Source organism: Hippopotamus amphibius, chromosome 3 (genome assembly GCF_030028045.1).
Source record: "Hippopotamus amphibius kiboko isolate mHipAmp2 chromosome 3, mHipAmp2.hap2, whole genome shotgun sequence".
Classification (NCBI taxonomy): domain Eukaryota; kingdom Metazoa; phylum Chordata; class Mammalia; order Artiodactyla; family Hippopotamidae; genus Hippopotamus; species Hippopotamus amphibius.
The window spans coordinates 159,578,848-159,592,646 of record NC_080188.1 but is presented as its reverse complement, the minus strand read 5'-3'; the positions used below and the strand labels follow the sequence as shown (position 1 = coordinate 159,592,646).

The window sequence follows — 13,799 nt, the reverse complement described above, 5'->3', positions numbered from 1 at the left end:
GAAAATAAAAACAAAAATAAACAAATGGGACCCAATGAAATTTAAAAGCTTTTGCACAGCAAAGTAAACCATAAACAAGACAAAAAGACAACCCTCAGAATGGGAGAAAATATTTGCAACTGACAAGAGATTAATCTCCAAAATACATAGTTCATGCAGCTCAATAAAAAAACAGCAAACAACCCAATCAAAACATGGGCGGAAGACCTAAACAGACATTTCTCCAAAGAGGACATACAGATGGCCAAGAGGCACATGAAAAGATGCTCAACAGCACTAATTATTAGAGAAATGCAAACCAAAACTACGATGAGGTATCACCTCACACGGCTCAGAATGGCCATCATCACAAAATCTACAAACAATAAATGCTGGAGAGGATGTGGAGAAAAGGGAACACTCATGTACTGTTGGTGGGAATGTAAATTGATACAGCCACTATGGAGAACAGTATGAGGTTCCTTAAGAAACAAACAGAACTACCACATAACCCAGCAATCCCACTACTGGGCATATACCCAGAGAAAACCATAATTCAAAAAGATACATGCACCCAATGTTCATTGCAGCACTATTCACAATAGCCAGGACATGGAAGCAACCTAAACGTCCATCAACAGAGGAATGGATAAAGAAGATGTGGTACATACATACAATGGACTGTTACTCAGCCATAAAAAGGAACAAAATTGTGCCATTTGCAGAGATGTGGATGGACCTAGAGACTGTCATACAGAGTGAAGTAAGTCAGAAAGAAAAAAACAAATATTACTTATATGTGGAAATTAGAAAAATGATACAGATGAACTTATTTGCAAAGCAGAAATAGAGACACAGATGTAGATAACAAATGTATGGATACCAGGAGGGGAAGGGGACATGTGATGAACTGGGATTGACATATATCTATGTATAAAATAGATAACTAATGAGAACCTACTGTATAGCACAGGGAACTCTACTCAATGCTCTGTGGTGACCTAAATGGGAAGGAAACCCAAAAAAGAGGGGATATACGTACACATATAGCTGATTCCCTTTGCTGTACAGCAGAAACTAACAACAGTGTAAAGCAACTATACTCCAATAAAAGTTAATTTAAAAAAATAAATAGATCCTATTGCTTTAAACGAGTAATAGGAGTGATATAAACAAAACCCCATGGAAATAAAACAGCATATCAAATTCTGAACTTAGTACCCAGGGAGAGCTCCCTGCTATGGGAATTACTGCAAAAACTGATGAATCCTTTCGAAATACAATCACTCCCTCTTAAAAAAAGAAAAAAGAAAAGAAAAGAAAACTCGAATTGCACCACGTGGAGAGTTGGACCATAAAGATGAGCCAGTCCTGCTTACATGTTGACCCCTAGATGTCAGAGTGACACAGACTGAGAGTGAGGTAAGGGAGGCTTGGTCCCAAAGAATGAGGAACAAATGCAAAGTAAAAGTAAAATTGCAGCTTTTCCCTACACTACTCTCTAAATACCCTCAGGACAACAAATCTCACATGTGTAATGCTGTGAAATTAAGCATCATTTCTTTTCACAGGCAGATTCTTATTTTAATATGAGGATGAGTCAAAAATTATCTGCACTCTGGCTGTAGAATTTACAGATGTTTTAATATAACCAGAGTGTGGATAATTTTTGACTCACCCTTGTAAGACTATCGGCATATCCAAATTGCTATTTTATAATCAAATTTCTTGTGAAAGAAGCTAGTGCAGTGGTGCCACAGAGGGGTGTTCTGTGTAATAGCAATTGTTACTCAATCTTGCTATGATAGGCTAAATGTCTCCTTCCAAGGATAACCATGTCCTAATCCCTGGAACTCATGCAAGTTAGCTGACCTGGCTTTGCAGGGACTTTGCAGGTGTGATCAAGTTAAGGATCTTGAAGTGGGGAGAGGATCCTGGATTATCCAGGTGAGCTCAATAATCACAAGGGTCCTTATAGGAGAGACGCAGGAGGAGTCAGAAAACAGGCAATGTGATGAAAGAAGCAGAAAGACAGGACAGAGAGAAGAAGATTTGAAGATACTATGCTGCTGGCTTCGAAGAGGAAGAAGGTAAGCCATGAGCCAAGGGATGTAGCTGGCCTCTGGAAGCTGGAAAAGGTAGGAAAACAAATTCTCTCCCCTAGAGCTTCCAAAAGGAACCAGTCTTGCCAACACCTTGACTTTAGCCCAACGAGACTGATTTCAGACTTCCGGCCTCCAGAACAATAAGAGAGAAAATTGTGCTCTTTGAAGCCATCAAGTTCTTAATAATCTGTTAAAGCAGCCACAGGAAACTAACACGAGTGACAGCATAAAGCAAGCAGTCAGTGCCCAGTGCACTGGTAAACAGAAACAAACTCAACAACGGATTCTACTGCACAGAAGAATTGCTCCCAGAGCTGAGACACCTGATAATGATGACTTGCTAGATTTTCCCTTCTGTTACAAAAATGTTACTGAATTCCAACCTAAATATTCTTAATTTTCTAACACTTTAAAAATATATTCAGTAATGACTCAAGGAGACAGTCTGGTGAAAAGGGTCCCCAGAGCATGTGATAACCATTTCAGACTGCCAGGGCACTCCCCTTTCACCCTCAACTGGCACTCACTGGCACAGCTGGTACTGAGCTTTCTGCATCCACTGGTAGTATAATAACCACTGTGATAAGCAGTCAAATAAATTAATAATATAAATTCCAGGGTGTGTGTTCATTTAGGAAATTCCAAGTGATTTCCCAGTTTGGGCCTGAGAGTACAGATTTGGGAATCCTGCTACAGATAGCTTCTTATATATCGAATACATATCAGGTTTAGTTAGAGGATAAAGGGAATTTAAATTTTTAAAATTATTTTGGTTTGATTTTAATTTGTAACGTGCTTTTTCTATTCAGATATAATTGACATAATTACTGAGCTATAATTGACATATAATATTGTATTAGTTTAAGGTGTACAACATAATGATTTGATTGTAATATGCTTTTGAATATCACACTGCATATATATGATTGGGGGCCCATGAGAAGTAGAGACTTCGAGTCAGAAGAAATCAAAATTATTTTCTTTTTACTCGATGAACTGTATCTAACCATACTAGTCTTTACTTGATAGTCTATTGAAGAAGATTTTAACATGTTTCCAAATTCCTTAAAACTCTTTTCAAATGAATTCACGAAAACTCCTAGTTAACAGGAAAAGTTTCACAGAAACTCACAGAAAGTAGGACTTAAATGAATGATGATTCAAACTCCTTTCTAGATATTTTAGAAATTCTCTCAGCTTTAACATAACCCCAGACAAACTTCTGGAGAAGAACTCCCACTCTCTACTTCCCACATCCTATGCCTAGTGACTTGGTTTGAAGTACTTTTAGGAAAATGGATGCCCACGACATCTGGGTCGCGGCACAGACGAAAGAAGAAACCGAGGCATCTGAAAGCCTTGAAATCCAGATTCCAAGAATGGCCTATAATGGACCAATGTGCAACCATGGGTAAATGGGTTCATCTACATCTACATCTCAACTTCACTGCCAGCATAATGGGTGGGAAGCTCCTGCTCCTCCAACTCTTCGAGAACTTGCAGAGGATCCAGTGGGGCAGAAGCAGAATCAATCAGAGCAATGAAAACTGCATTTCAAGGTCAGGGCTAGTGAAGAGGATGAAATAAGTAATCACAAAGAAGGTGCTGGGCCACTGACATCTCCCTCTGTCTTCCTCATCAAAGATGAAATTTTAGCCCCAAGAATTTAATGAGATGTGAGGGGAATGAGTTTCTATTTAACCACAGCCTTCCAGAGTTCCCAGTGCAATACCCCAATTCAGCTTTAAATAAAATGGCTGTCCAGAGCCATTGGAGTCAGGAGATGACTAAGCCGCCTGGACAAGCCAGTAATCAGGGAGAAAATACACTGTCTCTTTTCTCAGCCTGAGAGAGAAAGCAAATATGGGGAGTGTAAAGGCTCTGACCTGCGTAAGGAAATTGCTAGTTCCTCTCTCATTGCAACCTGGTGGGAAAACAACCAAATTCTCCTCGCCTTGGCACAAGGTCCCTCAGGAGCTAAGTGTTGAGATGGAGTTTGCCAACCTAGATCAGGCGACATGAGGAAGGAAGGAAAACAAACACGTGTGTGTGTGTGTGTGTGTGTGTGTGTGTGTGTGTGTGTGTAAGATAGATGAGGAGTCAGGCAGGAGAATGGTTGATGGATGCCACGCCTCTACCACATCCAACAGATGCAGGATCTTGGGCTCTGTCACTTAGGAAATGACTAGGTTCCCCCCCTTCTTTTTTTTTTTTTTTTTTACAAAATCCATGCCTTCTATTGACAGGAGTAGATAGATTTTTCAGAAGGAACATGACCCTGCACCCAAACAACACTATAAAGCTCTCAGCCCCCTCAAGGTCAGATATATTCTCAATACATACCCACTCCCATTGACTGACTTTTCTCCCCACTGTCCCAGGACGTCAGAGCACTGCAAGGATGCTTAAAACACAGTTGGTTTATGGTCTTGCAGATTTGGAGTTATAATGCACTGATATTTTTGAGTTACAGAGCAGTCATCAACTGCTTGTTCAAGAAATTAACTTACACTTCAATGTCAAGGATTTAAGGCAGATGTGAGAAAGCTCCTTCCATCAACAAATACTTTTCAGAGCCAGAGTTGTGTAAGAAGCAACCTGTGTTTGCCTCTGCAATGCATGACACAGCAGGGTCCCTCCTAGAGCAGGCTTAGGGACCAAATCCTCAGCCACAGCCTGCTCAGATCCCTAGACCCAGCTAAGTTCCTTTAAATACATATATAATAGGCTTAAACATTCACATTCCTCAAGCTGCTTGAAGTAAATTTCAACAGTGAAAGTTGGGGGAGTTTTTTAAAGGCAAAGATATGGATGCTCTCTATTCTCCTCTGAATTAATTGAACATTCCTTTCCCAATCTCTGCAGCAGAGATAACACTTGATAAAAATGGTCTGTGTGTCCCCGGTACCAGATCCCTAGAGGACCACTCAGCATTTCTATGCCTTGACTGCCACTGTCCATTTTTCTGAACAGCAGGGCAGTGTGCACAGCAGAAAGGTAAGAGTCTGGTTTTACGGCCTCACGTCACCAACCCTGTAGAGACCAGGATAGAGATTTTAAGAGATTTTATAAACAGGCTAAAACGGGCTTTGTAGCTTAAAGCAAACAAGTCCATGTCTAAAGCAGTGAACTGAAGACAGGGAGATGTTGACCTTAAAGCAACCTCTCCAGGCTAATCATGAGATACTTCTAGAGACATCAGTGATACTCAGAAAAGGCTCCCTGAGAACTGAAGAGGCTGTCCTTTAAGATGTGTGTATATACACATCCCATACACTATCTCCTCCATAATCCCTGTCCTCCAGACACCTTGGAAGGATGTGGTGCTACCAGCTCCTGTCACTACAAGTCCCAGCCCATTCAGGTACAGAGGGACAAGGGTGGTTATCCCTGGGGAGGGATACCTTCCCATGAAACCTGGAAATCCAGAGACTGAGCTTAACAGCTCTCCATTCCCTACAGTCAGACCTCCTCACTCACTTTCGCTGCATTTTCTTCCATGTGTAAAGATGGGTCTTGGAACAACAGGCTCTGATCATGTGGTCGAAGGAAGAGGCCAGGGACGACTAGGATATCAAAGTCCTGCCTCACCCATCGACGGCCACAGGTACAGCTCAACAATCCCTTATCTGAAACCTCCGGGGCCAGATGAGTTTCAGGAGCCAGATTTTTATTTTTTAATTTTAGAAAGCTAGTATGACATCCCCAACAGAGTCTGAGGAAGCATCCTATAAACTCATTAATACATTTTGTACCAAACCATGAATATTCATACTAATCTTCTATCAGGTCAATCAAATTAGTTATGAACAGAAATCCAGAGTTCTCAAGGAGGGTGGATTTGGCACGACCTGGTTCACTTTCCTCCAGAGATATTTAATTCAATCACTCAGGGACAAAAGACCCACAGCAGGGAGCAAATGAAGTAATGGCCAAAGCCCCAGGAAACCAGCTGGGATGGCACCAGGCTGGTGTGAAGGATCTCTTGACATAGAAAATGCCTCTTAAGCTGAGCTTCCCTGGCCTCCCTTCCCCACAGATAGAAAGGATTCCAGAGCCCTCCATATTCAGAGAATCATTCGCTCGGGACTCCAGCACCTGGCTCCAAGGAGGACACAGATATACCCAGTTGTAGCTCATAATAGGACCCACACAACAGAAGCAGACCAGATATTTCATAGCCCCGACACCCGCTTCCCCGTGTGCGTGACGGTAGCTCCACAGGGTGCAGGGCAAATCCTGCTTTGATCTTCATGCCTTTGAGAAGCAGGAAGAACATCTTATAGCTGCTACCTTTTCTCTGCCCCTTTAAATGCCAGCATCCCCAGGTTTTACCTCCCGCCTGTTCTCTTCTCACCCTGTGCACGCTCCTTGGAGAACTGTACCCACTCCCATGGCCTCACCCACCACCTTAATGCCCCATTTCCCACATCACCATCATTCCATCCCACCTTCCTCCCCAACACCAGCTCACATTTCTAACTGCCTCTTGGGCTCCTCCAGCTGTTGCCTCATGTGCCCTGTCCTGCTGTGCCGTAGTCTACAGTACCTATGTGCTCCCCCACATCTCCCTGCACTGCACTTAGGGTGGTCACATGACTGGTTCCGGCCAATGGAATGTGAGCAGAAATGCCCAGTGTCACTTCTGGTGGGAGTATTTGGTACCTGGTGACACTGTCCCCGTGTTTTTTTCTCTGTGGTGCCAGGACAAGAAGGTGAAGAATCAAAACAGAAACAGTCTAGGTCCTGGAGTCACGGCTTAGAAAAAGCCACTGGACCTTCACTGAACTGTGGGAGGAATACACTTCAATGGGGAAAAATTACTGAGAGTTTAGGATGACCTGACATAGCCATTAGTGTTAATTACCCCCACACACCTGCCTTCTTCACCTGGCAAGTTCCTCCTTATTGCTCAAAACTCCAATGCAAACGTCCCCTCCCCTGTGACGTTCAACTTCCCAGGGAAGGCCAGCCCTCCATCCTGTGACCTCTAGCAATCCCGTATGCATGTGACACAGCAATTATCGGACTCCACTGACACGTGTCCGCATGTCTGCCCCCCACATTTGTGCTTCTTTTTCCACCCTTGAATTCTCAGTGCCCTGCAAGTAGCAAATACACAGTCTGTTTACTTACTGAAGTAAAGATTAGCACCTCTTGCTCACGTTACCAGCAAAGCCCAAGTCAGCGTTTTCCAGAGTCATCGTCTTTGCACTGTGCTAGGCACAGCGGGAGGAGGCAAGAGAAGTCAACACTGTGGCCCACTCCAAGGAGCGTTTTCATCTTTCAGTCCTCTGTACCCCCACTGCCTCCCATCTTTACTAAAGGACAGCTTCCATTTAAAAAGCACCTGGCCTTTTCAGGAACTATCAGCTAAAACATTTCTCAGGAAGCAAGATCAAAGGGGATCTGTAGTGACAAGATGAAAGCAGAACAGGGCTCTCTTGTGGTCCTTTTGAGCCTGGCTCACCCAAGCCTGCCATAGTTTAGATTCGTGACCTGGCACCCTGGGATCAGGCAGCTGTGTTGGGGTTATTTCTGTTGTGAAAAGAGCTGCGCCAAAAGCATCACTGGATCGTTGGGGACCCAGATGTAGAGATAACAGCCTAGATACGACCATCAACACTTGGCAAAACCTCCCAAACCAAAAGCACAAAACCATGTCACTGGTCAGGGAAACAAAACAGGGGACCTTGGCTCTGAACTCAGTGAACTGGCTGAATTATGTGCTCTGTGAGTAGTTCCCATTTTCTCAATACTCTTAGGACGTGATGTAACTCTTAGCTCGAGCGCAAAGGAAATGATGGCCATAAATAAATGATGACCAATTATTAACGCAATGTTTTCACAATAGTGCCCACCAACTAGCAATTTACCCACTGCAGGTGTGACTTTGCTGTGCACGTGGAGACACACATGACATTAAACACATGTATATTAAACATAAGGTTGGGACTTCCTAGGTGGCGCAGTGGTAAAGAATCTGCCTGCCCATGTAGGGGACACAGGTTCAAGCCCTGCTCTGGGAAGATTCCACATGCCACGGAGCAACTAAGTCCGTGTGCCACAACTATTGAGCCTGTGCTCTAGAGCCCGTGAGCCACAACTATTGAGCCCATGTGCCGCAACTATTGAAGCCCATGCACCTAGTGCTCCCCAACAAGAGAAGCCACTACAATGAGGAGCCTGCGCACCACAATGAAGAGTAGCCCCCGCTCGCAGCAACTAGAGAAAGCCCGTGTGCAGCAACGAAGACCCAACGCAGCCAACAAATAAAATAAATAAATAAATAAATTTATAAAACAAAAAAAACCCATAAGGTTGGCTGCAGATGCAGGCAAAACAGTCTTCAGAAAAAACACCCACAACAAAGAGGTGTGGCAAACCCGGCACCATGCCCACAGCAGCAGCACAATGGTGCTTCTAAGATATTCTCCTGATAGGACTTTCAGAGTAGCAAGGAGAACAAGGTCAGACTCTGCAGTATAATGAAGGCTGACCAACAGACATAGGGAAGGTTAGGAAAAATCCAAAAATTGGAGAGGTAACCTAGTAGAAGAGGGTGATGGAGTCTGAGAGGGGACGGTACATTTTGACGTTAGGTATCACACATGGTAGATAAAAGGGACATCAAAATAGGGAACAGTTAAAACCACAGCGAAACACAGGAATTTGCTCCTGGCTGGTATTTTTACAGGTCACACACCACACATAGAGCAAGGAATGCCTCCCCTCCACCTCCATCCCGTACCTGATACCATCTGCACAAATGTGGAAAACATGAAATTGTCTGAAAACAGCAACTTACCTTGTATGAAGATCCTATTCCAGTAGATTTTCCCAACTTGATTGCCCCCGAGAAACACCAGGTTGGACAGGATCAGCATGGAGGTGGAACAGGATGCAAGGGCAGCGTGGAATCGACGGCGAGCTTGTGGGGAGAGGAACTGGGCCTGTGGGGAAAAGGTGACAAGGCATCTCATCACAAGGGTGGCAAAATCGGGCTGAGATGTCACACAGCCTTTCTCTGTTACCAGCTCAGGATGCCTCCCTCCAGAGCCTGAGGTAGGTTGTTATTTAAACAGCTCTCAAAATTTCTATCCCTGCAAGATGCTCCTTCTGGTCTAAGCAAAGCAGTGACACACCCCCAAGTTGCTACTTCCTGCTGCCAAAATGGGCTTCCATCTGACATATGTAACACAAGCACTGAACCTGGTTAGGATCTAGCTGAAATGTCTCCACATGCTCTCTGCCCATAAATCTGTAGGTACAAGAACTGTTTAAACTCCTCTCCATGACAACAAGCAAACCTCCATGTAATGACGTCAAGATCAGGGCAATCTTCTGGGCCAGTGAACCTGACTCTGGGAAACACCCTCCCCCAATAAATTTGACTCACTATTAGGAGGAATCCCATTAAGAGGATGCAGGAGAATCAGTACAAGCCAACCCCGTTCCTGGAATCAGAGCTCAGGGTACATGCACCACTGATAGTGAACTTGTAGCAGCATCAGAGAATGGCGGCTTATCACAGCCCCTGAAATACGCAAGAACTGGAGAGATGTTTTCCAGCAATGACAATAAAAAATTCTGCTTATTCATCCAAGGTCTACATTGCACTTTTTTCTCCACTTTTAATATTTTCTTGGGGATTTCATAAAGTAAGCAAAGCCTTTATTTCTCAGCGTTAATCATTCTGGTGCCCTACTGAGCGAGATCACAGTGCTGTCTGGAGTGTGTGAGCCCCATCGGCACGTACATAGGGACTGTTCCGAGGGACTGTGGATTCAGCATGAGAACCAGGTACAGCACAACCCAGGGTTTCTGACAAATACCTCAACCTAATCCAAAGACACAGAAAAGAGGGAGCAGAGGGTCTAGAGATCGTTCCTGAATATCTTCCTGAAGCCTGCACCTCTCTGGGGTCACTTGCATCTTAATTTTGACTGTGCTCCAGTCACAAACAGAATTCTGAATTACCCAAATTCATAAGGCAAAAAGGACCAAGCTAGAGCGTGAGTCTCCAGCAGGAGACTGACTTATTTCTGGTGACCCTATTGGGGATCATCTGTGGCTGCTCTGTAAGCCCTGGAGAGTGTCTTCTGAAAGTCTAGAGAAATGAATCCCTGATCCCCTCCCTGTTCCTCTCCTGCCAGTCCCAGGTATGGTCTGTATGCTCAGATATACCAGCTACCCTACAGCTTCCCATCCATGGTTCTCACCTCCAGCATCACTCTGGAGCATGGTTTTACCGCCACAGCATGAGAGACCTGGCTTTCTCAGGGATAAGCTGTGTAGCAGGCAGTGACTATGTTGTCTGCTTGCACAAGGCTGTTCTGGAAAGCTCTCAAGTGACGCTGACATGCCCCTGGTTAGAGGCCACCAGACAAATGACCTCTAGTCTCTCCCCCTCCTCTAGGAGGCCACAAGCATGTACAGGGGATGCTGTCAAACAAGACCAGATAAGAGATAATTACAAAGCATAAAAACTGGTAATGAAAGAGAAATGGGGATGAAGCAGGCTTGTAATTCAACACTCTCCACCTCTGAGAATAAGGAGACATTAATCTGCCAGTTTCTGCATCTTAGAGCAGAGGAAGATACTTTCTGAGTGTTACTGACTCAATTAGTGACTGAGGAGGTGGGGTGAGATGAAGCAGGAAGATAGGGGGGAAAATCCAGAAAAATAAATCAGGAAAATATGAACTGTTGTACTTGACATAAATGTGCCCAAACAACTCTCTCCAGGTACAGGGGCCACTGATAACACCCTTGACTTCTGAGGAACGTGAGGAACTTCTGTTCAAACCCCAACAGTCTTCCCTCACCTTACATCCTGTTAGAGGAATTCAAAGACCCCATTGATCTTTCCCTTTTTAATGTCAATTACAGAGAGCACACATTGCTTGGTTAAAGCTCAAAGTGGTTCTCCTTTTATAGGAAATGATTACAATTATTAAGTAATCAATACAGAGATAATGAGAGAGGAAAACACTGCTTGCATTGGGTTGCTAAGTGGAGCTGTCATGCCGGGTTACCTGGTACAGAGCAAGGGCCAGGCTATAGTGGGAGGCAGAGATGGGGCGCAGGAGAGAGAGCAAGGGAGGAGGTGCAGGGGAGAGTGAGGGCTGGAGGCACAGGGATCCTCTTTCCAGCACCTGAGGCCCTGGTTCCTACGGCTCTTTCTTTGATTCTCTGATTACCCCAGTATCTCTCTCAGCTACATGATTCAGTAAATCACTATTTCTGCTTGGGAAAAACAAAAGTTAGCATAACAGCAAATGCAAAGGAGGCTCTGATCTCGGAGACAGGAGGGAAGAACTAAAATCAGAAATGACCGATTACCATTCAATCTTCAGAAACAGTTAATTCATTTTTTAAAAATTAACAAGAATGTTAAAGGCACAGGCTGTTGGAATCAATAAGCTAGAAAGACCTAAGGAGAAATCAAGATGCTCACAGGCAATTCTTGACTATCCTCCCTGGGGCGAGTGGGTGGCAGACAAAATAGATGATGATAAAGCAAATCCAAAAGCCTAATTTTAACTAAGAGCCCCATCCTCTGAACTGACAAAATCAGCCTTGCCAACACACAGCAAACCTGACAGAGCACTGTGTCTCTTCATTGTGAATCAGTGGGAGGGCAGAATGATGGGCCAGAAGGAAGGAAAAGGAGGACCTGTCCGGATAACCCACAGGAGGGTAACAATTACACGGAAGTTTTGGCTGCACCCCGTCTTGCCTCTTAGGGTTCCGTGGACACACTGTAGAAGGCAACAGATTTGATATCAGGGATTTCTTTCTATCTTGCAAATCATCTGGTCTTAGCCATTGGTTTACAGGAACTCTAGAGATTAAGTACCACAATCAGGGCTCCCAACTGGGGGGGGATGCCATCTGGGCAGGCTGGAAGGGTATATTCCCCTGGTCCAGCCAGGTCCATCAATAAATATGACTTTCTGAGCCCCTAGGGCCACAGGGCCAAAGTTCCCACTTTAAACTTTGTATCGTTGGCACTGTCTCTTCTGAAGTCCTGTTGCAATTACTGTCATCACTCCTGTGGGCCTTCACATCTGGGATGCAAGGTGCCCATGTGCAGGGTCAAGCCTCATGTGTTAGTCACCCATCCTCATGGTGTAGGTGCTTGAAAACCTCCCTTGGTAGGAGAACTCAAGTTGAGGAATTGTAAACTAAACAGGGAGAAAAAAAATCAATGTGCAAGGAAGAGCCATCGGGTATGAAAAGAACTGCCAACTTGATCAGATAAGGCAATGATTAGTAAATAGATTTTCACTTACATTAACACGAATATATCAGGATAAAAAGAGCCCTGGTCTGGTCATGGTCTCTTTCCCAGAGGACAGATGAGTCTGTTGCAATCCAATACTCTGGCAGCAAAAAAACTGGGAGTTGCGCTGTCCCCCGGTGGATATTTGGAAATTTGCTGGACATTTTTGGTTGTCTCAAGGACAACACAATTGCCAAGAGATAATTGTGGAGTCTGATGGGCAGGGGCCAGGGATTATAAACATACTGCAATGTGTGGGACAGAACCATCCTGCCCAAAATGTCAACAGTGCCCTCTTAAGAGAGGGTCAAAGGTTTTCTTCTGCATGCACTATAGAGCTAACTTCTCTCTAGGGCCATGGGGCGCAGAATCTCCTGTCCTCTCATTAGGAGCCATGCCAAAAACATGCCCTCTTTCCCCTGGGGCCCAGAAAAATGCATCCCAGGGCAGGGAAGGCATTCTTTTACAGCACCCCAGGGCTAGGCCCCTCTCACCATCCCCCATTACCACTTGGCATCAAATTTGAGAGAGGAGGAGCCTCTTGCATCCCCAGTCATGTTCAGACAAGTTGTACCACCAATTCCTCAAACCTCCTCAAGCCAGAGCCCTGAAACCCAAAGGAGAGAGGAAGAATGGGAGGCCCAGAAAGACGGAAGGCACCACTTTGTTCCCCTATGGGGGTGATCAGTTCTCCCAGTCAGGCTCTGACTTTTGTGACAGGTTGGGGCAGTTTCTCCCCATGTTAACATCAATATAACCCACTCTTCAGGCCTAACGGCAGGTTCTGGGCTTTGGACTTGGATACAGTGAGCCCCTCAGAACATCCGGAAGTACAAGCCTGGGGCAGACCTCTCATTCCTCTGGGTGAACGCGCTGTCCCTGACAGAAGAAACAAGAGCTGGCGTGTGGAAATGTTATAATGACAGTTTAGCAGTGGCTCTAAACTTCCCTCTAAGACACTGATTCCAAAGGTGAGGCATGTAATCCAAACAAAGTTTAGGGCTGAACTAAACTTCTGTCGGAAGAGTTTGCAGTTCCTGCTGCAAGGTGTCTGCTTGTGTGTTTATTCATATCTCCATGGCAACTCCTCCATCTTTTCCAGTCAACATCCTGTCCCTGGAAATCACAGGACTGGCCAGGCAAACAAGCTGGGGCCTGAGGGGTGCGGTCCATGGAATCTGGGTCAGAAGTGATGCTCAGAATGGCCATGGGGTGAGAGGCAGATGGTGCGGTGGGGCTGCAGGCTGCTGTGCTCTGTGGGCCCCACACTTGTCCACAAAGGGACTGCACGTGGGACCGAGACAGGAGGAAGGGACGGTCTGAGCATCTGGGGGAGCAGATGGGCTGGAGGAATGGCTGCTGGAGACAGTGACAAAGGCTTGGCAAGTGGGACCTGATGCTGTTTATTTTTAAGTTGGGGGAGAAGC

The 13,799-nt window shown here is 45.0% G+C and overlaps 1 protein-coding gene across 7 annotated transcripts in view; it reads right to left on the bottom strand.

The window, feature by feature from the left end:
- HHAT (hedgehog acyltransferase) overlaps positions 1-13,799 on the bottom strand; it is a 324,736-nt gene that overhangs the window by 46,686 nt on the left and 264,251 nt on the right. For all 7 annotated transcript variants that reach the window (XM_057727696.1, XM_057727697.1, XM_057727698.1 and 4 more), the window contains one exon: positions 8,893-9,037. In XM_057727696.1, the coding sequence (XP_057583679.1) occupies positions 8,893-9,037 (145 nt within the window). The remainder of the gene's footprint in view (positions 1-8,892; positions 9,038-13,799) is intronic.